Source organism: Pleurodeles waltl, chromosome 8 (genome assembly GCF_031143425.1).
Source record: "Pleurodeles waltl isolate 20211129_DDA chromosome 8, aPleWal1.hap1.20221129, whole genome shotgun sequence".
NCBI classification, from domain to species: domain Eukaryota; kingdom Metazoa; phylum Chordata; class Amphibia; order Caudata; family Salamandridae; genus Pleurodeles; species Pleurodeles waltl.
The window spans coordinates 1,455,698,047-1,455,725,715 of record NC_090447.1 but is presented as its reverse complement, the minus strand read 5'-3'; the positions used below and the strand labels follow the sequence as shown (position 1 = coordinate 1,455,725,715).

At 48.7% G+C, this 27,669-nt stretch overlaps 1 protein-coding gene across 2 annotated transcripts in view; it reads left to right on the top strand.

Moving 5' to 3' along the window:
• The window catches only part of LOC138248765 (cell surface glycoprotein CD200 receptor 2-like), a 219,551-nt gene extending 194,094 nt beyond the window's left edge, over positions 1-25,457 (top strand). Inside the window, exons 5-6 of one of the 2 annotated variants that reach the window (XM_069202640.1) lie at positions 21,340-21,403; positions 23,639-25,457. In XM_069202640.1, the coding sequence (XP_069058741.1) occupies positions 21,340-21,403; positions 23,639-23,719 (145 nt within the window). In that variant the 3' untranslated portion in view covers positions 23,720-25,457. The remainder of the gene's footprint in view (positions 1-21,339; positions 21,404-23,638) is intronic. The other variant, XM_069202641.1, reaches the window with a different exon arrangement.
• The last annotated feature ends 2,212 nt before the right edge of the window (positions 25,458-27,669 follow it).

Genomic DNA, 27,669 nt, shown 5'->3' with positions numbered 1-27,669 from the left:
CTTTGTTCTGCCATCCTGGGCCAGGCCTGGCTGGACCCCAGGAGGGCAGCTGCCTGTCTGAGGGGTTGGCAGCAGCAGCAGCTGCAGTGAAACCCCAGGAAGGGCAGTCTGGCAGTACCAGGGTCTGTGCTACAGACCACTGGGATCATGGAATTGTACCAACAATGCCAGGATGGCATAGAGGGGGCAATTCCATGATCATAGACATGTTACATGGCCATATTCGGAGTTACCATGGTGAAGCTACATATAGGTAGTGACCTATATGTAGTGCACGCGTGTAATGGTGTCCCCGCACTTACAAAGTTCAGTGAATTGGCTCTGAACAATGTGGGGGCACCTTGGCTAGTGCCAGGGTGCCCTCACACTAAGTAACTTTGCACCTAACCTTTACCAGGTAAAGGTTAGACATATAGGTGACTTATAAGTTACTTAAGTGCAGTGTAAAATGGCTGTGAAATAACGTGGACGTTATTTCACTCAGGCTGCAGTGGCAGGCCTGTGTAAGAATTGTCTGAGCTCCCTATGGGTGGCAAAAGAAATGCTGCAGCCCATAGGGATCTCCTGGAACCCCAATACCCTGGGTACCTCAATACCATATACTAGGGAATTATAAGGGTGTTCCAGTAAGCCAATGTAAATTGGTAAAAATGGTCACTAGCCTGTCAGTGACAATTTGGAAAGAAATGAGAGAGCATAACCACTGAGGTTCTGATTAGCAGAGCCTCAGTGAGACAGTTAGTCACTACACAGGTAACACAATCAGGCACACTTATGAGCACTGGGGCCCTGGGTTACCAGGGTCCCAGTGACACATACAACTAAAACAACATATATACAGTGAAAAATGGGGGTAACATGCCAGGCAAGATGGTACTTTCCTACACAACCCCCCCCCAAACGAAGGACAATAAGACTAGCCATTACCTGATGAGTCTTCATTGTCTAAGTGGAAATATCTGGAGAGTCCATCTGCATTGGAGTGGCTACTCCCAGGTCTATGTTCCACTGTATAGTCCATTCCCTGTAGGGATATGGACCACCTCAACAATTTAGGATTTTCACCTTTCATTTGTTTTAGCCAAAGTAGAGGTTCGTGGTCTGTCTGAACAATGAAGTGAGTGCCAAACAGGTATGGCCTCAACTTCTTCAGAGCCCAGACCACAGCAAAGGCCTCCCTCTCAATGGCAGACCAACGCTTTTCTCTAGGGGTCAACCTTCTACTAATAAAAGCAACAGGTTGATCCTGGCCCTCAGAATTAAGTTGTGATAGGACTGCCCCTACTCCTAATTCAGATGCATCAGTTTGGACATAGAATTTTTTTGAGTAACAAGGGCTTTTCAGGACAGGTGCAGAGCACATGGCCTGCTTCAGCTCCTCAAAAGCTTTCTGACAGCTTGCTGTCCATAATACCTTTTTAGGCATTTTCTTGGATGTGAGGTCATTAAGAGGGGCTGCAATGGAGCCATAGTTCTTAATGAACCTCCTGTAATACCCAGTGAGGCCTAGGAAGGCTCTCACCTGAGTCTGAGTGGTAGGGGGAACCCAATCAATAATAGTTTGGATTTTCCCCTGAAGTGGTGCAATCTGTTCCCCACCAACAAGGTGTCCCAGATAAACCAACTTACCCTGCCCTATCTGGCACTTTGAAGCCTTGATAGTGAGGCCTGCCTTTTGCAGGGCCTCCAAAACTTTCCATAGGTGGACCAGGTGATCATCCCAGCTGGAGCTAAAGACAGCTATATCGTCCAAATATGCTGCACTGAAAGCTTCCAGCCCTTGCAGGACTGTGTTCACCAACCTCTGAAAAGTGGCAGGTGCATTTTTCAAACCAAAAGGCATTACAGTAAACTGGTAATGTCCTCCAATGGTAGAAAATGCAGTCTTAGGTTTAGCATCTTCTGACAATTTGATCTGCCAATACCCTGCAGTCAAATCAAAAGTGCTTAGATACTTGGCAGATGCCAGTGTATCTATGAGCTCATCTGCCCTGGGTATAGGGTGAGCATCAGTTTTGGTTACCAAGTTGAGACCTCTATAGTCTACACAAAACCGCATTTCTTTCTTTCCATCTTTAGAATTGGGTTTTGGTACCAGTACCACAGGAGAAGCCCATGGACTGTCAGAGTGCTCAACCACTCCTAGTTCCAACATTTTCTGAACTTCTTGCTTTATGCAGTCCCTGACATGGTCAGGCTGCCTATAGATCTTACTTTTGACAGGTGAACTGTCTCCAGTATCTATAGTGTGCTCACACCAAGAAGTGGTGCCTGGCACAATAGAGAAGAGTTCTGAAAATTGTCCTAGGAGATTTATGCAATTATCTTTCTGCTCAGCAGTAAGACAATCAGCCAAAACTACCCCTTCCACAAGAGCATCTTGTTCTGTGGAAGAGAAGAAATCAGGTAGAGGATCACTGTCTTCTTCCTGTCCCTCATCTGTTGCCATGAGCAGGGTGAGATCAGCCCTGTCATAGTAGGGTTTCAGGCGGTTGACATGGAGCACCCTAAGGGGACTCCTGGCAGTGCCTAAGTCAACCAAGTAGGTGACTTCACCCTTCTTTTCAACAATTGTGTGGGGTCCACTCCATTTATCTTGGAGTGCTCTTGGGGCCACAGGCTCCAAGACCCACACTTTCTGCCCTGGTTGGTACTGAACCAAAACAGCCTTCTGATCATGCCATTGCTTCTGGAGCTCTTGGCTGGCCTGAAGGTTTTTGCTGGCCTTTTTCATGTACTCAGCCATCCTTGATCTGAGGCCAAGTACATAATCCACAATATCCTGCTTAGGAGCTTTTAAAGGTTGTTCCCAACCCTCCTTTACAAGTGTGAGTGGACCCCTAACAGGGTGTCCAAAAAGAAGTTCAAAGGGGCTGAAGCCCACTCCTTTCTGGGGTACCTCCCTGTAGGCAAAAAGGAGGCATGGTAGAAGGATATCCCATCTCCTGCGGAGTTTTTCAGGGAGTCCCATAATCATGCCTTTGAGAGTTTTATTAAATCTCTCCACCAGTGCATTTGTTTGTGGATGATAGGGTGTTGTGAACTTGTACGTTACACCACACTCCTTCCACATGGCCTTTAAGTATGCAGACATGAAATTGCTTCCCCTGTCTGATACCACTTCCTTTGGGAAGCCCACTCTGGAAAATATTCCCAGGAGGGCCTTTGCCACTGCAGGAGCTGTAGTGGTCCTTAAAGGAATAGCTTCAGGATATCTTGTGGCATGGTCCACTACCACTAAGATAAACCTATTGCCTGAAGCAGTAGGAGGGTCAAGGGGGCCAACTATGTCAACCCCTACCCTTTCAAAGGGAACCCCAACCACAGGCAGTGGGATAAGGGGTGCCTTTGGAGTGCCACCTGTCTTGCCACTGGCTTGACAGGTTTCACAGGACTTACAAAATTCCTTTGTGTCCTCAGACATCCTAGGCCAATGAAACAATGGTACCAATCTGTCCCAAGTTTTCATTTGACCCAGGTGCCCAGCTAAGGGAATGTCATGTGCCAGTGTTAGGAGGAACTTTCTGTACTCCTGAGGAATCACTAATCTCCTGGCAGCTCCAGGTTTAGGATCCCTATGCTCAGTGTACAAGAGGTTGTCCTCCCAGTAAACTCTGTGAGAGTCACTGACATCCCCATTAGCCTGTTTGACAGCTTGCTGTCTGAGACCCTCTAATGTGGGACAGGTTTGCTATGCCACACTCAGCTCCTCTCTGGCAGGCCCCCCTTCACCCAAAAGCTCAGCAGTGTCTGCTTCCAGCTCCTCTGGTGTAGGTTCTGCACAGGGAGGGAATTCTTCTTCCTCAGAAGTAGAATCCACTGTAGAGGGAGGGATAGTAGGAAGTGGTTTGCTTCTACTAGCCCTAGCTTTAGGGAGCACTTGGTCCATTGTTCCAGGATCCAAGCTTCCCTGTCCTTTTTGCTTTTTGGCCTGAGCCCTTGTCAAAGCAAAAATATGCCCTGGAATGCCCAGCATTGCTGCATGGGCCTCCAACTCCACATCTGACCAAGCTGATGTCTCCAAATCATTCCCTAATAGACAGTCTACAGGTAAATCTGAAGCTACCACAACTTTCTTTGGACCAGTTACCCCCCCCAGTTGAGATTTACAACAGCCATGGGGTGGCTTTGTGTTATGTTGTGAGCATCGGTTACTTGGTACTGGTGTCCAAGTATGTGTTGTTCAGGGTGCACCAGTTTCTCAATCACCATTGTGACACTGGCACCTGTGTCCCTGTAGGCCTGGACCTCAACACCATTTATTAGGGTTAGTTGCTTGTACTTCTCCAAGTTATGGGGGCAAGCAACCAAAGTGGCTAAATCAATAGCCCCTTCAGAGACTAAAGTAGCCTCTGTGGTCTCCCTAATCAGACCAACCCCAACTAAATTACCAAAAGTGAGCCCAGCTACTCCCTTGGATTGGCTATTAGTAGGTTTGCTCCCACCACCACTGCTATTAGTAGGGACACTAGGTGTAGCAGTAGGGGTTGTAGTGGTAGGAGCTGTGGTGCCTTTCTTTGGACAACTGGGATCTGTTGTCCAATGGCCTTTTATTTTACATAAATAGCACCATGGTTTCTTTTCCTTGTTCTGATTAAAGGATGATTTGGGCCCACCACCCCCACCAGAGTGTTTTTGTGGGCCTGATGAAGACTCATTTTTAGATTTGTCCCCACCCTTGTCAGAAGACTTACCATCCTTCTTTTTGTTGCCATCTTTGTCACCCCCTGTATGAACTTTTCTGTTCACTCTTGTTCTGACCCATTTGTCTGCCTTCTTTCCCAATTCTTGGGGAGAGGTCAGATCAGAGTCCACCAAGTACTGGTGCAACAAATCAGACACACAATTATTAAGAATATGCTCTCTCAGGATTAAGTTATACAGGCTGTCATAATCAGTAACTTTACTGCCATGTAACCACCCCTCCAAGGCCTTCACTGCCTGGTCAATGAAATCAACCCAGTCTTGTGAAGACTCCTTTTTGGTCTCTCTGAACTTTATCCTGTACTGTTCAGTGGTTAAGCCATAACCATCCAGGAGTGCATTCTTAAGAACTTGGAAATTATTAGCATCATTTTCTTTTACAGTAAGGAGCCTATCCCTACCTTTTCCAGTAAATGATAGCCATAGGATAGCAGCCCACTGCTTTTGAGGGACATCCTGTACAGCACAGGCCCTCTCAAGTGCAGCAAACCACTTGTTAATGTCATCCCCCTCCTTATAAGGGGGAACTATCTTGTGCAGATTCCTGGAATCATGCTCTTTTGCAGGATGACTATGGGGAATACTGCTGCTGCCACCATGGGTTTCTAAACCCAACTTCTGTCTTTCCCTCTCTATTTCTAAAGACTGTCTATCCAAATCCAGCTGTTGCTTCTTGAGCTTCAGTCTGGTTTGTTCCACTCTCAATCTATTGAGCTCCCTTTCTAACAATCTGTCATCAGGGTGGGTGGGAGGGACATTTCTAGATACAGAGGTATGATGGGAATGAACAGAAGGAGACCTGTCCCTTACAGAGGGCACCCTAACAGCTTGGCTACCAGTATAATGTGAGAGCACACCATTAGTATGGTGTGATTCAACCTCTGTACCAACTATGCTAGACTGTCTAGTAATGGGCAGGCTGAGAAGTTTCTTTCCTGAACCTTTTCCTGGGGGAGTCCCTGGATCAGATTGAGAACCATTAGCTACTTTTTCTACAGATTGGGCACTTATGGCCTTATCCTGTACTCTAAGCATATTAATTAACAGTTCTAAGGAAGGATTCTTCCCTACACTCAAACCTCTCTCTATGCAGAGACTCCTTGCTCCTTTCCAGCTAAGGTGATCATATGCAAGTTTGGACAGTTCAACATTTTTTCCTGTGCCAGACATTTTTTAGAGAGAGTTAAAGTGATAGAAAAAGAGAAAAAAGTTTTCAGAACTTTTTGGAAAGACAGAAAAAAACTTTTTAAACTTTTAAGAACTTTTTGAAAGTTTAGAAGTACTTTTCAGCACTTAGAAAAGAGTGAAAAGAGGAAATGCAAAACTTTTTGGCTATGTGTATATACACTGACCTTGTTTTGTATATTTTTCTCTTATGAAAAGTACAATGACAAGAGTGGTAAGTAGTCTCAAGCACTTATCCCACCACTGCACAACCAATGTAGGAGGCTGGACTGGCTTGTAGTGAGTACCAAGGGGTACTTGCACCTTGCACCAGGCCCAGTTATCCCTTATTAGTGTATAGGGTGTCTAGCAGCTTAGGCTGATAGATAATGGTAGCTTAGCAGAGCAGCTTAGGCTGAACTAGGAGACGTGTGAAGCTACTACAGTACCACTTAGTGTCATATGCACAATATCATAAGAAAACACAATACACAGTTATACTAAAAATAAAGGTACTTTATTTTTATGACAATATGCCAAAGTATCTTAGAGTGTACCCTCAGTGAGAGGATAGGAAATATACACAAGATATATATACACAATAGCAAAAATATGCAGTATAGTCTTAGAAAACAGTGCAAACAATGTATAGTTACAATAGGATGCAATGGGGAAACATAGGGATAGGGGCAACACAAACCATATACTCCAAAAGTGGAATGCGAACCACGAATGGACCCCAAACCTATGTGACCTTGTAGAGGGTCGCTGGGACTATTAGAAAATAGTGAGAGTTAGAAAAATAACCCTCCCCAAGACCCTGAAAAGTGAGTGCAAAGTGCACTAAAGTTCCCCTAAGGACCAATGCAGGAAAGACACAAACCAGCAATGCAACAACTGTGGATTTCCAATCTAGGGTACCTGTGGAACAAGGGGACCAAGTCCAAAAGTCACAAGCAAGTCGGAGATGGGCAGATGCCCAGGAAATGCCAGCTGCGGGTGCAAAGAAGCTTCGACTGGACAGAAGAAGCTGAGGTTTCTGCAGGAACGAAAGGGGCTAGAGACTTCCCCTTTGGTGGACGGATCCCTCTCGCCTTGGAGAGTTGTGCAGAAGTGTTTTCCCGCCGGAAGGACGCCAATAAGCCTTGCTACACGCAAATCGTGCGTTTGGCGTTTTTGGACGCTGCTGGAGCCCAGGAGGGACCAGGAGGTCGCAAATTGGACCTGCAGAGAGAGGGGACGTCGAGCAAGACAAAGAGCCCTCACTGAAGCAGGTAGCACCCGGAGAAGTGCCAGAAACAGGCACTACGAGGATGCGTGAAACGGTGCTCGCCGAAGTTGCACAAAGGAGTCCCACGTCGCCCGAGACCAACTTAGAAAGTCGTGCAATGCAGGTTAGAGTGCCGTGGACCCAGGCTTGGCTGTGCACGAAGGATTTCCGCCGGAAGTGCACAGGGGCCGGAGTAGCTGCAAAGTCGCGGTTCCCAGCAATGCAGCCCAGCGAGGTGAGGCAAGGACTTACCTCCACCAAACTTGGGCTGAAGAGTCACTGGACTGTGGGGGTCACTTGGACAGCGTCGCTGGATTCGAGGGACCTCGCTCGTCATGCTGAGAGGAGACCCAAGGGACCAGTAATGCAGCTTTTTGGTGCCTGCGGTTGCAGGGGGAAGATTCCGTCGACCCACGGGAGATTTCTTCGGAGCTTCTGGTGCAGAGAGGAGGCAGGCTACCCCCACAGCATGCACAAGCAGGAAAACAGTCGAGAAGGCGACAGGATCAGCGTTACAGAGTTGCAGTAGTCGTCTTTGCTACTATGTTGCAGGTTTGCAGGCTTCCAGCGCGGTCAGCGGTCGTTTCCTTATCAGAAGGTGAAGAGAGAGATGCAGAGGAACTCGGCTGAGCTCATGCATTCGTTATCTAAAGTTTCCCCAGAGACAGAGACCCTAAATAGCCTGAAAAGAGGGTTTGGCTACCTAGGAGAGAGGAAAGGCTACTAACACCTGAAGGAGCCTATCACAAGGAGTCTCTGACGTCACCTGGTGGCACTGGCCACTCAGAGCAGTCCAGTGTGCCAGCAGCACCTCTGTTTCCAAGATGGCAGAGGTCTGGAGCACACTGGAGGAGCTCTGGACACCTCCCAGGGGAGGTGCAGGTCAGGGGAGTGGTCACTCCCCTTTCCTTTGTCCAGTTTCGCGCCAGAGCAGGGGCTAAGGGGTCCCCGAACCGGTGTAGACTGGCTTATGCAGAATTGGGCACATCTGTGCCCAACAAAGCATTTCCAGAGGCTGGGGGAGGCTACTCCTCCCCTGCCTTCACACCATTTTCCAAAGGGAGAGGGTGTTACACCCTCTCTCAGAGGAAGTTCTTTGTTCTGCCATCCTGGGCCAGGCCTGGCTGGACCCCAGGAGGGCAGCTGCCTGTCTGAGGGGTTGGCAGCAGCAGCAGCTGCAGTGAAACCCCAGGAAGGGCAGTCTGGCAGTACCAGGGTCTGTGCTACAGACCACTGGGATCATGGAATTGTACCAACAATGCCAGGATGGCATAGAGGGGGCAATTCCATGATCATAGACATGTTACATGGCCATATTCGGAGTTACCATGGTGAAGCTACATATAGGTAGTGACCTATATGTAGTGCACGCGTGTAATGGTATCCCCGCACTTACAAAGTTCAGTGAATTGGCTCTGAACAATGTGGGGGCACCTTGGCTAGTGCCAGGGTGCCCTCACACTAAGTAACTTTGCACCTAACCTTTACCAGGTAAAGGTTAGACATATAGGTGACTTATAAGTTACTTAAGTGCAGTGTAAAATGGCTGTGAAATAACGTGGACGTTATTTCACTCAGGCTGCAGTGGCAGGCCTGTGTAAGAATTGTCTGAGCTCCCTATGGGTGGCAAAAGAAATGCTGCAGCCCATAGGGATCTCCTGGAACCCCAATACCCTGGGTACCTCAGTACCATATACTAGGGAATTATAAGGGTGTTCCAGTAAGCCAATGTAAATTGGTAAAAATGGTCACTAGCCTGTCAGTGACAATTTGGAAAGAAATGAGAGAGCATAACCACTGAGGTTCTGATTAGCAGAGCCTCAGTGAGACAGTTAGTCACTACACAGGTAACACAATCAGGCACACTTATGAGCACTGGGGCCCTGGGTTACCAGGGTCCCAGTGACACATACAACTAAAACAACATATATACAGTGAAAAATGGGGGTAACATGCCAGGCAAGGTGGTACTTTCCTACAGGTCTATTCTGTGGAGGATCACTGGAGTAATATAGGTGCAGTGGAGATAAAGTGTAGAAGTTTAAATTAGACATTGCAGGAGATTGTGCGAATTAATGAGCATATCCTGCACCATCGCGCCTCCTCGATCTGAGTCCCCGATTCTTCCTCCCATGCAGATCTGGACGGAAACAGTTTTTTTGGTCTGTCTGTTAGCACAGCTTTTTAGAAGTGTGAGAACAGGTGGTGTGTCCCCTCTAGTTCCAAAAGCACCCAAAATAGGAGCGAGGATGGAGGAGCAGCTGGGTAAGTGGGCCACAGCTCCTGAAATATATAGGTTATACTAGCATACTAGTAAGAACTGCCCATGCCCCACTGTAAATGATCCTACGCTGCCTCAAAGGAAATAAACTGCTCGGACAACCACCCTCCTCCCCCCCCGGGCCATACCGCAATGTCCACTGAGTCAACCAAAGTTCGAAAGGCAGGCAAGTTTCAAAAATTGAACTCCCAGACAAACGGGGCCCTCCCTAGCACGACTCATACAGATCGCTCGCATAGGGCTGAAGTGTGTTTAATGATGTACAGAACTTTGGTCTTCTTTCTAGCGTAGCTCAAGTTCCGAACAAACAAAACTCTATTGGCTACATCCCCATAAGGTATGTGCTTAAAATCTCTCATTTCCACCCCTTCCTGATTTCTCATCCCACAGGGACTAGAGGAACTATCCTCACATAAGTGTAAGTTAAAATCTTGCGTCCAAACAAAAATAATTTCCTTCCTATGCTCGAGCTGCACACTTACAATGTCCTCCTCAAGGCCTGAGTAACTAAGTCACATTCTGTGCAATCAACTTGCAAGAAGCATCTTCCACATGTGGGGGAGGACGTGACCTTCCCAGAGCCGACTTTAGTGCTGGTGGCTCCAGGTGCAAAAGTCATTTTTGTCCCCCCATTACCAAATTCTCTCACAACCACTATCCAACAATGCCCCTCATCTCTCCATAGTCCCTCTCTGACACACATTTCATTTGTTATACCACTGCTCAGAGTTCACTCACACTGAGTTCTGTTATCTGCATGGTACACAGTCTTTACAGCAGGCACATAACCCTCTGCTCTATTTTATGAATAGTCAAAATTGACACTAGACAAAATTCCGATCTCTCACCAGCAGGAACATTGATCACCTGAGTTATCTTGACTTTTTAATATTTGCCTTAACATTGCTGAACGCTTTTACACCAATAAGTTATTTTTAAACAGAGCACCCCCCTACCAAAGTCAGTGCCCGGTAGGGCTGCACTGGTCACACCGCCCTAACGCCGCCATGGGCATTCCCATCTTCCCCTGATGTGGTCTCAGTTTCTTGTCAGTACCCCTTACATTATCAGACTTTGGATCGAAGTAAGAAACCGGGTACACCAACTGGTAAGAAAGTGATGTGTGCCATGGCCATGAAAAGGTGCAGCAGGGTCACGAAGGTGCCCTCCCCCCCAGAAAACATTTGCTAAAAATAACAAGTATGATTTTGCAGAGTGTGGGTCCACTCTTGGGGAACCGCCAGTCAACTGCATGGAAAACATAGAAACATCTTGATAATGCTAGCATACTAACACCAGAATCCCTCCAGAGATGCTTCATTATGAGAAGTGTTTTTTAAAAATATTCAAGTTAGGAAGTAACTGGAAAACTGGCAAAAAGTGGCAGCTGTTGTGTGGCCTGCCATTGTGTAGTCTGCTGTGAGAAAATGAAAAAAAAGAGTTGTCAGAGGATTTTTTTTTAACAAAGTGGATAATGAATGCATGTTTGCTCCACTACTTATCAGAAAAGCATAAGGAAAACAAAGTACAGCATTTGCATCATTTTAGAACGAGTACAACATTTGCAGACCTGTCAAATAACACAACACCACCATGTGTTACACAATATCAGCTCCCTTCAGACAGTCCCTTGCACAGAGTGGGCTTCTGTTTGACTTTGGAGGATCTTCACAGATGATGTCTATTATGGGTTGTGAAACTTTCCCAGTACCTCAGTGAGAGCGTTAGAAGACTTAGGTGGTCATTTCAACCATGGCGGACGGTGTTAAAGCTGCGGTAATACCGCAAACAGGCCGGCGGACAAAAAAAGGGAATTACGACCCTGGCGGAAACCGCCAACTAAGACAGCCACTTTAACACATCGCCCACCACGGCGGTACAGACAAACATCGCGGCGGTCACCACCAACAGACAGGCGGAAGACAATGTACCACCCACACTATCACAACACACCAATCCGCCACCTTTTCTGGGGTGGATTCACCGTGGATAAAAACACGGCGGAAACAGCTTGTGCTATGGGAAAACGCTCACCTCAACACATCCCACGAGGAACGAGGACACCATGGAGCCGGAACTACAAATACTACCTGCCCTTGCATTCCTGCTCATCTACGACCAATAGCGACGTAGGCGCAGAACATACTGGTGAGTACAGCACCTACGACACGGGGGTGGGTGGAGGCAAAAGTTACGGGGACACCCACCAAACACCCCCACCCTCGCATATGACAACATACACACCAATGCAGTCACAAAAATCACAGTAACAACCCACAATCCCCCCGGAAGAATGCAAAGACAAAGCGAATAGCGGTCAAACTTTGTATTGTGCCAATATACTACTCATTAAAAAATATACGGATATATATATCACGAAATCTGTCAAAAATAAATGTACAATACAAGAAGTAGTGCAGATATGTACACAACAATGTCCGTGCACCAACAGTCCAAAATGCATGGGCGACGCCCACAATAGATACCTGACCAAAATCCGAGAGAACACTGCCGGGGCATCAGATAGAAACAATACAGGCACCTCAGGGGGAAGTGAAGGGGGGGCACCTCAGCCACATGAATGCAAAGCCAGATCCACGACAGGGCTCCATGCCCATTGATGTATCCTGTGGAGTGCAAAGCCACAGTCTCTCAAGTCACTTCAGTGGGTGGGTTGCCCACTGTTACATCCTGGGGAGTGCAAAGCCACAGTCTCTCAAGTCTCTACAGTGGGTGGCTTGCCCACTGTTACATCCTGGGGAGTGCAAAGCCACAGTCTCTCAAGTCTCTACAGTGGGTGGGTTGCCCACTGTGCCATCCTGGGGAGTGCAAAGACACATCTTCACAAGTAGATGCAGTTCTCTACTGGTACTGGGTGGGACTGGTGCCCAGACTGGATGAGTCTCCCCGTGAAATTACATGTACTGTCACTGTCCCAGCTGCACATGGGAGAACGATGCCTGATGTGCCGGACTATTCATACCCACACGGTCTTTGCCTTGTTCAGCGGTCTTCACCATGGCAGTCTTGGCCTTGTTCAGCGGTGCTTAGCCATGGCGGTCTTTGCCCTGTTCAGCGGTCTTCACCATGGCGGTCTTTGCCCTGTTCAGCGGTCTTCACCATGGCAGTCTTGGCCTTGTTCAGCGGTGCTTAGCCATGGCGGTCTTTGCCCTGTTCAGCGGTCTTCACCATGGCGGTCTTTGCCCTGTTCAGCGGTCTTCACCATGGCAGTCTTGGCCTTGTTCAGAGGTGCTTAGCCATGGCGGTCTTGGCCTTGTTCAGCGGTGCTTAGCCATGGCTGGCTATGGACTGTTCAGTGGTGCTTTGCCATGGCAGTCTTTGCCCTGTTCAGCGGTCTTCACCATGGCGGTCTTTGCCCTGTTCAGCGGTGCTTTGCCATGGCTGGCTATGGACTGTTCAGCGGTGCTTTGCCATGCCAGTCTTTGCCCTGTTCAGCGATCTTCACCATGGCGGTCTTTGCCCTGTTCAGCGGTGCTTTGCCATGGCGGACTTTGCCCTGTTCAGCGGTGCTTTGCCATGGCGGTTCTGGTACGGATATTGGTGTGTGGCATGATGATCTCCACACTGGACATTGGTGTGTGGCATGACGAACTCCACACTGGACATTGGTGTGTGGCATGACGAACTCCACACTGGACGTTGGTGTGTGGCATGACGATCTCCACACTGGACATTGGTGTATGGCATGACGAACTCCACACTGGACATTGGTGTGTGGCATGACGAACTCCAAACTGGACGTTGGTGTGTGGCTTGACGTTCCATCATTGCCCAGCGGGGCTGTAGGATTCTGGACCCTCATGGGCTGTGACTCCGGCAGTGGCGGTGGTCTCCTGACCAGTAACGATACTTGGGCCCTCCTGGGCTATGACTCTGGCGGTGGTCTCCTGACCAGTTACGATACTTGCGCCCTCCTAGGCTATGACTCCGGCGGTGTTGGTGGTCTCCTGACCAGTAACGATACTTGGGCCCTCCTGGGCTATGACTCTGGCGGTGGTCTCTGGACCAGTGACGATACTTGAGCCCTCCTGGGCTATGACTCTGGCGGTGGTTTCTGGACCAGTAACGATACTTGGGCCCTCCTGGGCTGTGACTCTGGCGGTGGTCTCCTGACCAGTAACGACGGTGCTGGCGGTTGTGTCTTGACCGCTGGAAATGATGGCGCACTTCTCCGCCGTGACACTCACAACAGGTTGGGGAGACTTCCTCTGGACCTTCCCCACCTTCTTTTGAGTTACAGATGACTCACCAATCGCCTTGGATCCCATTTCACTGTTTGTCCCACCAGGAGTCTTGACACGGTCCCGTCGTCCACTCTCCAATTTCAGAGCCTTTACAGGGGGTGGGCTGACAGTGCCTTGGCTCCGGGTCCTACTGCCTGCCCTGGTGGACAGGGCACTCCAAAAACCTGGTACACACACCACTGGTACTGGAGGCTTTTTGGCTGAGGCGCTACGACGGGACTGATGAATTGGAGGGGGGGGTGGGGGCAAAAAGGTCAATTTGACATAGGGACAGTTTCTGACGTACACTGGGATGGGTAGCTGGAGGGGCTCTGGGAGTGGAGGAAGAGGAGGTGGTTGTAGGAGGTGTCACTTTAGCTGTTTTTGGTGCAGGTGCAGGTACTGGAGGCTGTCGTGAGGTGGATGGATGTTGGGTGAGTGATTGCCGGCGTTTGTGTACTTTGGGAGGGGGCGTCACAGACACACTGGGAGAGGACACAGGGGACGTGTATGTGGCAGTGGAGGTGGTGAGTGCAGGTGAGCGGCTTGTGGTGCTGGGTGTCCTGGTGCGAGTCCTAGTGCCTGTAGATGTGGTGCATGCAGGTGTGTGTGTAGACGAGACTGGGAGGGAGGAGGGAGAAGAGGAGGAGGGGGACACAGTGGAGACAGTGGATGTTGCTGTGTCTGTATGGTTGTGATGCTTGTGTGAGTGCCTGTGGTGTGTGTGGTGCCTATGTTTGCTTGAGCTACTTGTGGGTGTTGACTTGTGTGCCTGCTGGTCTGTAGGTGTGCTTGGGATGGGCTGGGGTACAGGGGATTGGGTCTGGGTGGAGGAGGTTGGAGGGGGGAGGCTGGACACAGGGACAATGGCTGCCATCAGTGCTGAAGCCAGAGATTGCAGGGTTCGCTGAAGGACAGCCTGACCAGAATGAATGCCTTTCAGGAATGCATTACCGTGTTTCAACTCTCGTTCTACACCCTGGATGGCATTCACAATGGTAGACTGCCCAACAGTGAGTGACCTGAGGAGGTCAATGGCCTCCTCACTGAGGGCAGCAGGGGTGACTGGGGCAGGGCCTGAGGTGCCTGGGGAGAAGGTGATGCCCACCCTCCTGGGTGTGCGGGCACGGGGCGAACGCTGAGGGGCTGCTGGGAGGGCGATGCTGGTAGGGGAGGTGGCGGCTGTACCTGTAGAAGTGGGGCGCACAGATGGTGCCGCCACCACAGGGGAGCTCCCATCGGCGGACGAGTCCGTGTTGCTGTTTGGTGATCCTGTGGCCGACGTGAAGCTCCCCTCGCCCTCCGTCCCACTGGTGAATTCAGAGTCTGTGGTGTTGCCCTCCATGGCCATGTGGGATGGAGCTCCCTCGTGCTCCGGTGCCACTGTACCTCCGCCTGTTGATGCTGATGTACAGAAGGACAGGGAGAGCAGAAAAAGGGTGGAGACAGAAGAAAGAGAGTTTTAGTGCATAGCATACCGCTACCGTTGGCGGACAAGACAAACACAGCAGCCCCCTGCATTACGCCGTGCTCCTGCCCTCTGCACATGCAATTTCTGGGATATGGCCTACATGGCAATGGTAGAAATCTGCCCACATGGATGGCAAAGGGGCAACTATACATCAATTTGCCTTTTTTTTAGCTGGGGTAGAGTGCCACATGGCCTACATAACGGAGGGGCCTTGCCTACCTAACTCGCCCTGGCCTAGGGACACCCACAGCCCGCCACCCCTACCCAGACAGCTCCACTGCACGCAAAGTCCATAGGATGAGGTTGTACTCACCCCCTTGTGTCTGCTGTGATGTCCTTAAGCGCCCATCCAACTCCGGGTAGGCCACTGCCAGAATCCGGAACATCAGGGGGGTCATGGTGCGACGGGCACCCCTCCCACGTTGGGAGGCCATCCCCAGCTGAGCCTCCGCCATCTTCTTGCTGCAGCGGCGAATGTCCTCCCATCTCTTCCGGCAGTGGGTGCCCCGTCTTTGGTGGGCCCCCAGGGTCCGGACTTCCTTGGCGATGGCACGCCAAATGTCCCTCTTCTGGTGGGCGCTGACCTACATGACATGCACAAGGAAAGAGGAACAGTCATTACCTACAGCACCGTCGTTGTAATTGGCCCCCTCCCAACTCTATCCCTGTGGCCCATTCATCCCCATGCATGACTGTTCTATGTACTCTGCCCCCTTCCCTCATCCACCCAGCCCTCTCCACCCAGGCCTAGCCCATACAACGTGCTCCCTGTGTACTAACCTGTTGGTCTGGAGGACCGTAGAGTAGCGTATACTGGGGGAGGACCCCATCCACAAGTTTCTCCAACTCCTGTGTATTGAAGGCAGGGGCCCTTTCCCCAGACGCAGCAGCCATCGTCGCTTCCAGACCGAGGTCACAGCAGCACTAGCAGTGTAGGTCCTCTCCTGTCGAAGGTCAGGTATCTAGTGATTGAAGAGATAGAAAGTGGTGGTGACGTCTGCGGCGGTGACGTCCGCGGCGGTGCGCATCATCACCACCAGCGCACCTGTTCATTGGCTCCTGGGACCCATAGGGCCCAATGTTAACCAATGCAGCATTGCGCCGTGCTCTACGACCGCCTACCGCGACGGTGTCCAATGCCAGCGCAGTTACCCCACAATTCCATTGTCCCAGTTTAGAGGTCAGGCAGCCGCCATTTCAGGGGACCACATGGCTTCATTTACTACTGCGTCACACATACCGAGGCCTACATTCAAAACCTTTCCCGGATGGGTTAATTGTCTGGTGTAGTCTTGTGTGTGACTGTGGGTACATACCTGAAGGAATGCTGACAGTTTCTTCGCTGTTGTCGTTCTTAGGCACCGTCAGTTGGAACATATTGGAAGACGGCGGAATCCGCCGGTGTACCGACCGCTGGTGGACCTGTTGACAATGGAAGAGCGACATGTCATCGTGACCTACCGGTTTGACCGTGCCACAATCCAGGAACTATGTACCCAGTTGGAGCCAGACCTGATGTCACCAATCCGCCATCCGACTGGAATCCCCCCTGACGTGCAGGTGCTGTCAGTGCTCCATTTCCTTGCAAGTGGGTCTTTTCAGACAACAGTGGCCATGGCATCAGGGATGTCCCAGCCTATGTTTTCCAACGTGTTGTCCACAGTGTTGTCTGCCCTGCTGAAACACGTAAGGAGATACATCATTTTCCCTGAGGTGGCGGATTTGCCTACAGTGAAAGGTGACTTCTATGCCCTTGGACATATCTCCAACGTCATAGGTGCCATCGATGGGACCCATGTAGCTCTGGTCCCCGCCGCAGGAATGAACAGGTGTACAGGAACAGAAAGAGTTATCATTCCATGAATGTCCAGATGGTCTGTTTGGCAGACCAGTACATCTCGCAGGTAAATGCAATGTTCCCTGGCACAGTGCATGACGCCTACATCCTGCGGAATAGCAGCATCCCTGATATGATGGGTGAACTCCAGAGGCACCGTGTATGGCTATTGGGGGACTCTGGTTACCCCAACCTGTCCTGGCTACTGACCCCAGTGAGGAATCCCAGGACCAGGGCAGAGGAACGGTACAATAAGGCCCATGGGCGGACTAGGAGGGTGATCGAGCGGACCTTCGGCCTCCTGAAGGCCAGGTTCAGGTGCCTCCATATGACAGGTGGGTCCCTATTCTACTCACCGAAGAAGGTGTGCGACATCATCATCGCCTGCTCCATGCTCCATAACTTGGCATTGCGACGCCAGGTGCCTTTTCTGCAGGAGGATGATCCAGATGACGGTGTTGTTGCAGCGGTTGAGCCTGTGGAGCCTGTGGACAGTGATGAGGATGAAGCTGATGAAGATGAAAATGACAACAGGGGGTCAGTCATACAGCAATATTTTCAATGAGACACAGGTGAGTACAATTTCATGTTTCACATTATATTACATTTCACACGTCTACCTCTATCCTGTACCTACATTTCACTCCCTATTTGGTAACTGAGTTGTCCCCTTCCATTTCAGGTTCAGTAATGTGGTAACCTACGTGTCAACAGCTTGCACCCTTGAAAGGCTTGTGATGTGTGACATTGGTATGTTGACCTTCCAATGGGTAACCTTTTTTAACACTGTAATTGACAATACAAAGTTCACAATCATTGACTGACTCCAATATTATTGAGGTTTCAAGGGTGTTTATTGAAGTGTATAAAAATGTAGGGGGGTTGTGAAATGGGGAGAGGTCATGGTGGAAGAATGTCCATGGCAGAGTCCAGTCTATTAGTCTTACAGGTACATAGCACATCTGCCCATTGGAAGTGGAGCTGGGGCAGTTCCAAGCTGGACAGGGTAACAAAGTGGGACAGTGGAGGGACAATCAGGGTGGTCTTATTTCCTGGCGGGGGTCTTGCCATCTTGCTCTGTCCTGTTCCTGGATCTCAGGGCCCGCTTTCATGGTGGTTGTCCGTCTGCAGGGGGTGGGGTGCTGGTGTGTTGGTCCTGTGGCGGGGCGTCCTGTCCACTAGCGCCGGCGGAGGTGGTGGGCATTTCATCGTCCTGGCTAGTGTCAGGGGCCCCTTGGAGTGCCACGGTGTCCCTCAAGGTCTTTTGAATGTCCGTCAGCACCCCTACGATGGTGCCCAGGGCGGAGGCGATAGTCCTGAGCTCCTCCCTGAACCCCAAATACTGCTCCTCCTGCAGACGCAGGGTCTCCTGCAACTTGTTCAGGACCGTTGCCATCATCTCCTGGGAGTGGTGGTATGCTCCCATGATGGAGGATCGGGCCTCGTTGAGAGTAGGTTCCCTTGGCCTGTCCTCCCTCTGTCGCACAGCAGCCCTCCCAGTTCCCCGGTGTTCCTGTGCCTCCGTCCCCTGACCTTGTGCCCACTACCACTGCCCCCAGGTCTCTGTTGTTGTTGGGGTGGTGGGTTAGCCTGGGTGCCCTGTAGTGGTGGACACACCGCTGATTGACCTGTCCTGGGTAGGGAGATATGGGCCCGCTGGGTGGGTGCTGTGCTGGGGTTACCAGAGGGTGTAAGCTCGGTGTTGGGCTGTGGCTGGGCAAGGGGAATCGACTGTCCTGAGGCCCACGATGGTCCGGGCTGGTCATCAAGATCCAGTAGGGCAGAGCTGCTGTCGTCACTGTGGGCCTCTTCTGGGGGTGGAGTGGTGTTGTCTGGACCCTCTGGTGTGGTGACGTTCCTTCGGGTTCCTGCGGGGGTATAAGTACATGATTATTGCATGTGTGTGTTTCATGGTGTGCAATGGTTGGGTGTGCGTGAACCCCAGTGCAGGTATTCCTGTGTGGGGGCTTGTGTGGTGATGGTTGGGGGGTGTTGTGGGTCTGTGCAGTGGGCATGCTTCAGTGATGGGTGTCCATGCTTAGTTGTGTCATGCAGGTCTTGGGGTTGGGATGGGTGGTTGGTGTTATGGGCAGATTAGTGAGGAGTTAGGGTGATAGGGGAGGGTGTGAGGGTGGGGGTGTGTGATAGCATGCAGGTAGGGTGGGGGATATGATAGTTGAAATTTGACTTACCAGTGTCCGTTCCTCCAAAGACTCCTGCGAGGCCCTCAGGATGCAAGATGGACAAGACTTGCTCCTCCCATGTTGTTAGTTGTGAGGGAGGAGGTGGGGGTCCGCCGCCAGTCCGCTGTACCGCGATGTGGTGCCTGGATATCGTGGAACGCACCTTCCCCCGTGGGTCGTTCCACCTCTTCCTGATGTCCTCCCTATTTCTTGGGTGCTGTCCCACAGCGTTGACCCTGTCCACTATTCTTTGCCATAGCTCCATCTTCCTGGCTATGGATGTGTACTGTACGTGTGAGCCAAATAGCTGTGGCTCTACCCTGATGATTTCCTCCACCATGACCCTGAGCTCCTCCTCGGAGAAGCGGGGGTGTCTTTGGCGTGCCATGGGGTGGTGTGTGTGATGTGTGGGGTGGTGTATGTGTTGATGAGTGTGGTGAGTGTAGTGGTATGTGGTGTTTTGTGCGTGGATGTTGTGTGGGTGATGGTGTAGTGTGCCTCTGTGTGATGGTGTTATCTATTCTGTGCTGTCTCTCTCTGGCCTTCGTCTCTAATTTGTGGTCGTAGGGGTTTGTGGGTGATGTGGGTGTGTGTTTTATATTGTGTTGGGTGTGTGGGAGTGGTGTTTGTACTGTATGTGTATCAGGTGTGTGTATTTGTAATTGTCCAATGTGGCGGTGTTTTGGAGCTGTGTGTGTATTTTGAGCGCGGCGGTGTGTACCGCCAATGGAATACCGCGGTTGAAAGACCGCCGTGTGGATTTGTGGGTCGTAATAGCATGGGCGTGTTTCTGTTGGCGTGGAGGTGGAGGATTTGTTTCCGCATATTTATCGCTGACCTTTGGTGTGGCGGTATTGTGTGGGTGTCTGAATTTCGGCGGATTCCGTGATGTGTGTCATAATAGCTGTGGCGGTCTCCCGCCGCCGCCGCGGTGTATTGGCGGTCTTCTGCACGGCGGTAAGCGGCTTTTACCGCCAATGTTGTAATGACCCCCTTAATTGCTGGCAGCCTCGGACTGTGATTTCACGAGGGAGAGGGCTAGGGGGTCACACATGCACACATGAACCTCACTCACACCCATTCATTCACACACACTCATACACCCATTGACAACACTCACTAACAAATACATATATATTCATACATGCACGTTCTCACCAAACATAAAAATAAAATAAAACTGACCTCAAGAGCAGCAGCTCCAACAGGGAAGGCTTGGAGGTCCTAGGGGAGTTGGGACTGCTGCCTTCCCTCGTTGCCTGACCTAAGGTCAGCCAATGAGGGAAGGCAGCAGTCCCAAGCCTCGAAGGTCGCAGGAGGGTTGGGACTGCTGCCTTACCTCATTGGCTGACGAACCTTGTTAGAGTGGGATGGGGTCAATGAGACTCCTGACCCCACCCCACTCTGTGACGATGTGCCACTGATTGACACTTGGCCGTGGGCGCTTAAAACTGAAGCGCATAGGTCAGAGGGAATGAGTGACACTATCCCTCATCATGAAGGTGAGGGCCTCAAGGAACATTTGCCAGGCTGAAGAAGTCAAACCCACAGTACCTTTGACTTCTTCAGCCTAGCAAAGTTCAACTCAGGCAGCCAAGAACCTGGACTTGTAGCACATGTGCAGCTCCTGGCTGCCCGACCTGAACCACAAGAGTGTCTGTCAGGCTGACTTTTGTTCATCCTGACAGACACTCTTCTAGCCTTCGATGTGGGTTGTGTGGCCCCCTCAGCTCATACCAACGAGACGCTGCTGATTGCTTGTGTTTTTTTTATACAATCTAGGAAGAGCAGAAGTGTTTTCATACAGTGTTCGGGACTAAGGCGCACCCCCTCCAATTCCCTGCCCTTTCTCAAGCCCTGAACCTCTTCTCACACAGTCAAACATTTTTAGACATTAGCGGGTCTGCATTTATGCGATTTGGTCCAAGGTGCAAGAATTTCACACTACTCTGACACACATTAGTACATCATGGCCATGCAAAGTTCTATATTCTCAGGCTCTAAAGGATGCTAGATTTGATTTTGTGTTTAACAGATGGTTGAAAGTCTGCTTAATTGCCCTGTAATGACTCAGCTTACTGAAAGAAAGTAGTGACCTGATGGTGCCACAAGCATCAAGTAACATGCAATCTGTTTACAATGCAGGAGGAACGGCTCATGTCTCTTGTTTTCTATCTCCCCACAGACGATGTTACAAATTTACACGTTCACAGAACACATCATTACAAAAAGGACAGCAGAATACTGAGGTAGGAGAAATATTGTAATAATCAGTTTGTGTCACTGCTCAAAAACTACTGTTCCCAAAAGTACATCTGGGCAAATGAAATGTTATTTAAAAGTACTGCCTATAGAGTTAGAAGTATTTGATATTCTTCAACAAAGAAGGTAGAAATGAGGTATGGCTTTATAAAAATTACCTTAAATAAACTTCTGGCCTGTTTCTATGGAGATATTGATGTGTTTATGATATATATTGCGGCTTAAGTTGCTTCTTCCAACACCTTCCATCACACCATGATACGGAAACAAAGCGGTGAAGTGAAAATCCTCATACCAAGATTTGGAGTCAAGCATGTGCACCCTCCAGCTCCCCAGATTGAAGCAAATGTGGCAGAATCCACAGCAGCTACTTGCACATCCTCGAAGATCCACAGTGTTGGAATACAAGGGAACTGCTAGCAGATTTCCAGCACTCTAGAAGCACAGCCTCCAATATACCAGACATAGGGGGTCATTTTGACCTTGGCGGACGGCGGAGGCCGTCCGTCAAGGTACCGCCGCTGAATGACCGCACCGCGGTCAAAAGACCGCGGCGGCCATTCAGACATTTCCTCTGGGCCGGCGGGCGCTCTCCAAAAGAGCGCCCGCCGGCCCAGAGGAAATGCCCCTGCAACGAGGACGCCGGCTCAGAATTGAGCCGGCATAGTTGCAGGGGTGCGACGGGTGCAGTTGCACCCGTCGCGTATTTCAGTGTCTGCTTAGCAGACACTGAAATACTTTGCGGGGCCCTCTTACGGGGGCCCCTGCAGTGCCCATGCCATAGGCCCATAGGCATGGGCACTGCAGGGGCCCCCAGGGGCCCCGCGGCACCCCCTACCGCCATCCTGTTCCGCCAGGAACAGGATGGCGGTAGGGGGTGTCAGAATCCCCATGGCTGCGGAGCACGCTCCGCAGCCATGGAGGATTCAATGGGGCAGCGGTAAACCGGCGGGAGACCGCCGGTTTACCCTTTCTGGCCGCGGCTGAACCGCCGCGGTCAGAATGCCCTCGGGAGCACCGCCAGCCTGTTGGCGGTGCTCCCGTGGTCGGTGACCCTGGCGGTCACCGGCCGCCAGGGTCAGAATGACCCCCATAATGGCCATGGGATTTTGAGACAACGTGTATTTTCCAAAGAATGTATACGTAATAATGAAATACAAGTTTAATTCAGTTCAAGGTTGCACAGTTACGAAATACAACAAGTCGAATTGGCAGTTTAGAACTGCACACACAGACATTGCAATGGTAGGTCTGAGCCATGTTTACAGCGCTACTAATGTGGGTGGCACAACCAGTGCTCCAGGCCCACTAATAGCATTTGATTTACAGGCCATGAACACCTCTAGTGCACCTTACTAGGGACTTACTAGTAAATCAAATATGCCAATCATGGATACACCAATGTACACATACAAAGTATACAGGGAACACTTACACTTTAGCACTAGTCAGCAGTGGTAAGGTGTCCAGAGCAAACAAAAACATCAAAAACAGAGTCCAGCACACAGAAGCAACCTGGGAAGTAGAGGCAAAAAGTTATGGGAGACCATGCCAATGATGCCAAGTCTAACACTGGGATAGTATTCTTTGAGACTCATCAGTAGCCCAGGATTTCTGTGATGGCTTGCATCAGAGACCGAATATAGTTGCATGAATTTTGTGATATACCAGAGACATTTTGAACAAATAAAATTAGCATAAGTCTGACATGAGTTAAAATCAGGCTTTTTTATCCTGTCAAAATAAATGAGCTGACATGATGGGAAGAAGGACACATTCTCGACAATGCCTAAGTAGTAAGTGATGGAAGTAGCACCTCTGTTTCTGAATAATTTGCTTTCACTGCCTGTATTTGGCGCGTGATGCGTTTCCAGAACCAGGATGCCTTGAGACAGCTTTGTGATTTATAAGTCTGGAATACATTAATTCATTCATTCTTTAAATGCGTGTGATATGATACACATTAGAATAGTTACAACAAAAGCCTACTTTATTCAGGACCCAATTGACATCTTGTCTTGCTTTAAAGAACCTTGGGTCAGAATGTCCTAAAATGTTACAATTTACAAATTAAGAATATGCAAACTAAGTGAAAACAACTTTGGATCCACTGAAGCCTCGTATGTCTCACTGATTGGTTTCTCTTGTGTATTTTGAAATGAAACATAATAATATGTCTTGCATCTTCTTTCACTACATTTTTTCTTTCTGAATTTCTCTAGGTTGAAGAGGTTGAGCCTTATGCCAGCTACATGCAAAAAGTGAACACAATTTACTGTTCAGTTTCAGAGTTGTCTCCCTGAGTGAATTCAAAGTTGAGAGGTCTTTCACATCGAAAGGAGCCCCTGAGTCGATCCCAGCAGGAACACATAAGAGACAGAAGAGTGCTGTACATCTTCTGAACTGATGCGTTTTTGGGACATTGAAGGATGCCAACGCCTACTGTAGAGAACATCTACTTATTGTGTAATATCATAATCTTGGGAATCGATTCTTACTACTACATTTTATAGTCATGAACATTTTTAGGATTGGCTACTAAGAGGTAATGGGGGCAGCAATGTGTTGTGCATATTCTCTGTTTGGTATTTGCATAACATTGAAACCCTGGTGGTGAGGCCATGGTGGTACAATAGAACACTGTGAATAAGGGTTGAATGACGTCATGAAATGACAATTATCCATGTTACCTAGATCATCGGCTGGGTGTGGTAGATAGACAAGTCAACCCTTGGTAACCACCTGCTTCACATGAAGACCAGCCATACCCAGCCAAAACCAGCTTCCCATTTGTCCAGAGTGAGCATCAGTCAATGGGCATGAAGTGCCGACAAATGTCAAAACTTGACACCCGCCAATAATATTTATTGGTTTACTCAAGAACAGCAGACCCAATCCCACCCTAAAGATAAAGTGACCTAGAATGGGAATTGCTGTATGATCATGTCACAGGGTGTTTAGTGTCCAGTTATCATGTAGTGGTTACTTAGCGGAGGCAATAGGAGGGACAGGAGCGCTATAAAAAAGGAGTTACTGCAGAAATATAAAACGACTTGTGTTGTTTAGTATCTGTGGATTTGAAAATGTAAAATTTCTGTACTCTGTTGCAAAAAGAGACATTTACTAATTGTTTTTAAATATTGGGCCTGGCACACTTAATTCTGCATCAAGAATTAGTGAGACATTTTGAAAATTCAACTTCACAACATGGAGACCAACTTAGAGGAATCTGTACAGTGTTGTCACTTCACGCATGTAATATTGTTTGAGAGGTGCCATAGTCTTCCTTCTTTCAAATTGGAGATGTGCCAAGCAGGTGCCCATTGCAAGTCTCATCTTTCTCATTCCAGAAGAGCGTCTTGTGATTGACATATGATCTAACTAACCAACAACCCTCCTAATGGGTTTGTGTAGGAGCGGTTATGGGAAATGTCACTATACAGGGTGTTGTGGGTGTGTGTTAAATATGTATTATCATTTCTCATTATCTTCAGAGTGGCGTTATCCCTGCACTTTATCACTCAAGCTATGTATGTTTATCACCTGTCTGATTAGATACCTTGCACTTTTTGAAGGCCACTGTATTGCTTGCTCAATTGGACTGTGTGGGCCTGAATGAGTTTGGTTGATCATCACAAATGTGCCGGATATCACGTCGTCCTCTTTAGGAGTGTGTTGGATCGAAAGCTCCCAGTTGTATGTTTTTGCTGACTTTTACATATAACAATCTGTTGTTTCCTGTCTGCATTTATTTTTAAAAGTGGAAAAATACAGAAAATTGTGTTTCTTGTGAGCGACTCACCATCCTGTCCTTCATGAATTCCAGGCTGACAGAAGAGCAGGTAGGCAGCATAGGGAGTTAATAAACAGGATGAGATGTCCTTAAATACAGGCATATGTTAAAGTATATGTGTATAGAATGCTAGCAGTAACCTGGATGTAGTGTTTTGTTACAGTTGGCTGCATAATTTTCTAAAACGCAAAAGATATCAATGTATGAGTGCATCTTTATTGGTGAAATATATATGGAAATATACCATGTTATGACTCCATTTATTCTCAAAACACAAAAAAAATATGGATAGATATCAAAAAGATAGCCAGAAAATAAGTATGGATTAATACAGAATTAAATTAAAAAAAAGAAAATACCATAGCACTTGTAATAAGACAGTTTCTGATGGAGTAACCCTTCAGACTCTAAGGTTCCAAGTGCTGCACTATGTACGCATTGATTTAAGACCGCCGAGACAGCTTTGAGCCAGGGTGCTTTCAAATGCTCCAAATTCCTGCAGGAAAGCATCAGGTTTTAGTCTAAGGTTTAAGTAGAACTCTCTGGCCTAACAAATATTAGGGCTGGACTGAGTGCCTATATTCTGAAAGCAACGGTCTAGTTGCTTTGCCATGAAATATCAGGCTATAGTGTAGGATGACCACCAGCAATATATTTATTTGAGCCCAATGGCATTGTGTTTTTTTGCATTACATGCTTTTTATTGTCTCAGCTTATGTTTTTAAACAGGAGCAACACGAGGAAAAAGTCCATCAGTGATTTGAGATTCTTTACTAGATTATGTAATGCAATACACTACCTTCAACAGAGGATGATAATTATTCTGCAGCACACATAGAAGAAGGAAAATGCCATGGATGATTGTTTATGTGCATGAAGGTGTCCCTTCCTGCACATAAACAATCATTCTGAAATGACGCATTTGAATTACTATGTGTGATGCATTTTACAGCACATATAGAATTACCAAATCGCCATAATAGATTGTTTATGTGCAGGAAGTACACCTTCCTCCACATAAACAATCTATACCCTCAACAAAGCTACCCTTACACTATGGTGCAAGGATGCCTACGTTGAGCACAGGCAGCTTAATTTAGTGTCGGCGAAGGGGGAAATGCAGGGCTCGCAGTATTTCTGTAAATACAGCGCATCCCTCCATCTCAAAAGTGGCGCATCGCTGCTATTTGTGGCACAGCACCACGCTGCGCCACTTTGGCTTAAATCAGGGCCTACACATTGTGCCTATGCTTATCAGAACGTTAAAGCTTATGAAGGACTAACTGGTCATCTTCAAAATTAGCCAAGGAATCAGTCATAACCGCTGGAAGTCTTGCCTTCTGTCACAATGAAAATTGTTTTGTTGACATAATTAAAACACATGACACGTGTGATACACTGTTTTGCCCTGCATTTGGTTAACTGTGCCAAAATTCTATTCATAAGCATTTTTCCAGGTTATGCTGTTCAGAATTTAGGGCCAGATGTAGCAAAGTTGGGAATTGCGACTTGCAATTTGCGAGTCGGAGCGACTCGCAAATTGCAAGTCGCAATTTCCAATGCAGAACGGTTTCTCAGACACCGTCTGCGACTCGCTATGGGGTCGCAATGACCCACCTCATTAATATTCATTGCGGCCCCATAGCGAGTCTAGGCACTTGCAAACATGAAGGCCTGCTGTAGTCAGCAGACCTCCATGTTCGTGACTGCTTTTAAATAAAGCAGTTTTTTTTTTTTAAGTGTAGCCCATTTTCCTTAAAGGAAAACGAGCTGCACTTAAAAAAAAATCCGAAACCTTTAGTTTCGGTTTTTTTTCAGGGCAGGTAGTGGTCTCTTGGACCACTACCTACCCTGAAAAAATATTTGTGGGTCCATTCACAAAGTGGAAGGGGTCCCATGAGGACCCCTTCCAATTTGCGAGTGGGTTACCATCCACTTGAAGTGGATGGTAACTGCGACACCATTTGCGACCGCATATGCGGTCGCAAATGGTATTGCATACCACTCCGAACACCCCTTCCTATTTGCGATTCTGAAATGCATATTCCGAGTCGGTATTGACTCGCAATATGCATTTCTGCATAGGGAAACGCGATTAGCGAGTCGCAAGCGGCAATTTTTGCCGTTTGCGAGTCGCTGTCCGTTTCCTGCATCTGGCCCTTATTAACTTGACCAGTTTCTAACTCTGATGACTACTTAGTGACCTCTTCATCAGAGATTCGCTGGGAGCTCTATTGCTTTCTTGCACAGCGGTACAAACATTTAACATATAGTATCAATCCATGTGTTTAAGAGAATCAGAAAATGGTGGTAGGAAACGTGGTTGAGTAGAATCAGCAGATAGAATCATGTTGATTAAAATAGGAATTTGTGCTTTCATTTAAGTCCTATTTTTACCACTAAAGTGTGTATTTAGCATTCTTATTATTTACATTAGGCAGGCATGATCTGGGTAGGGGC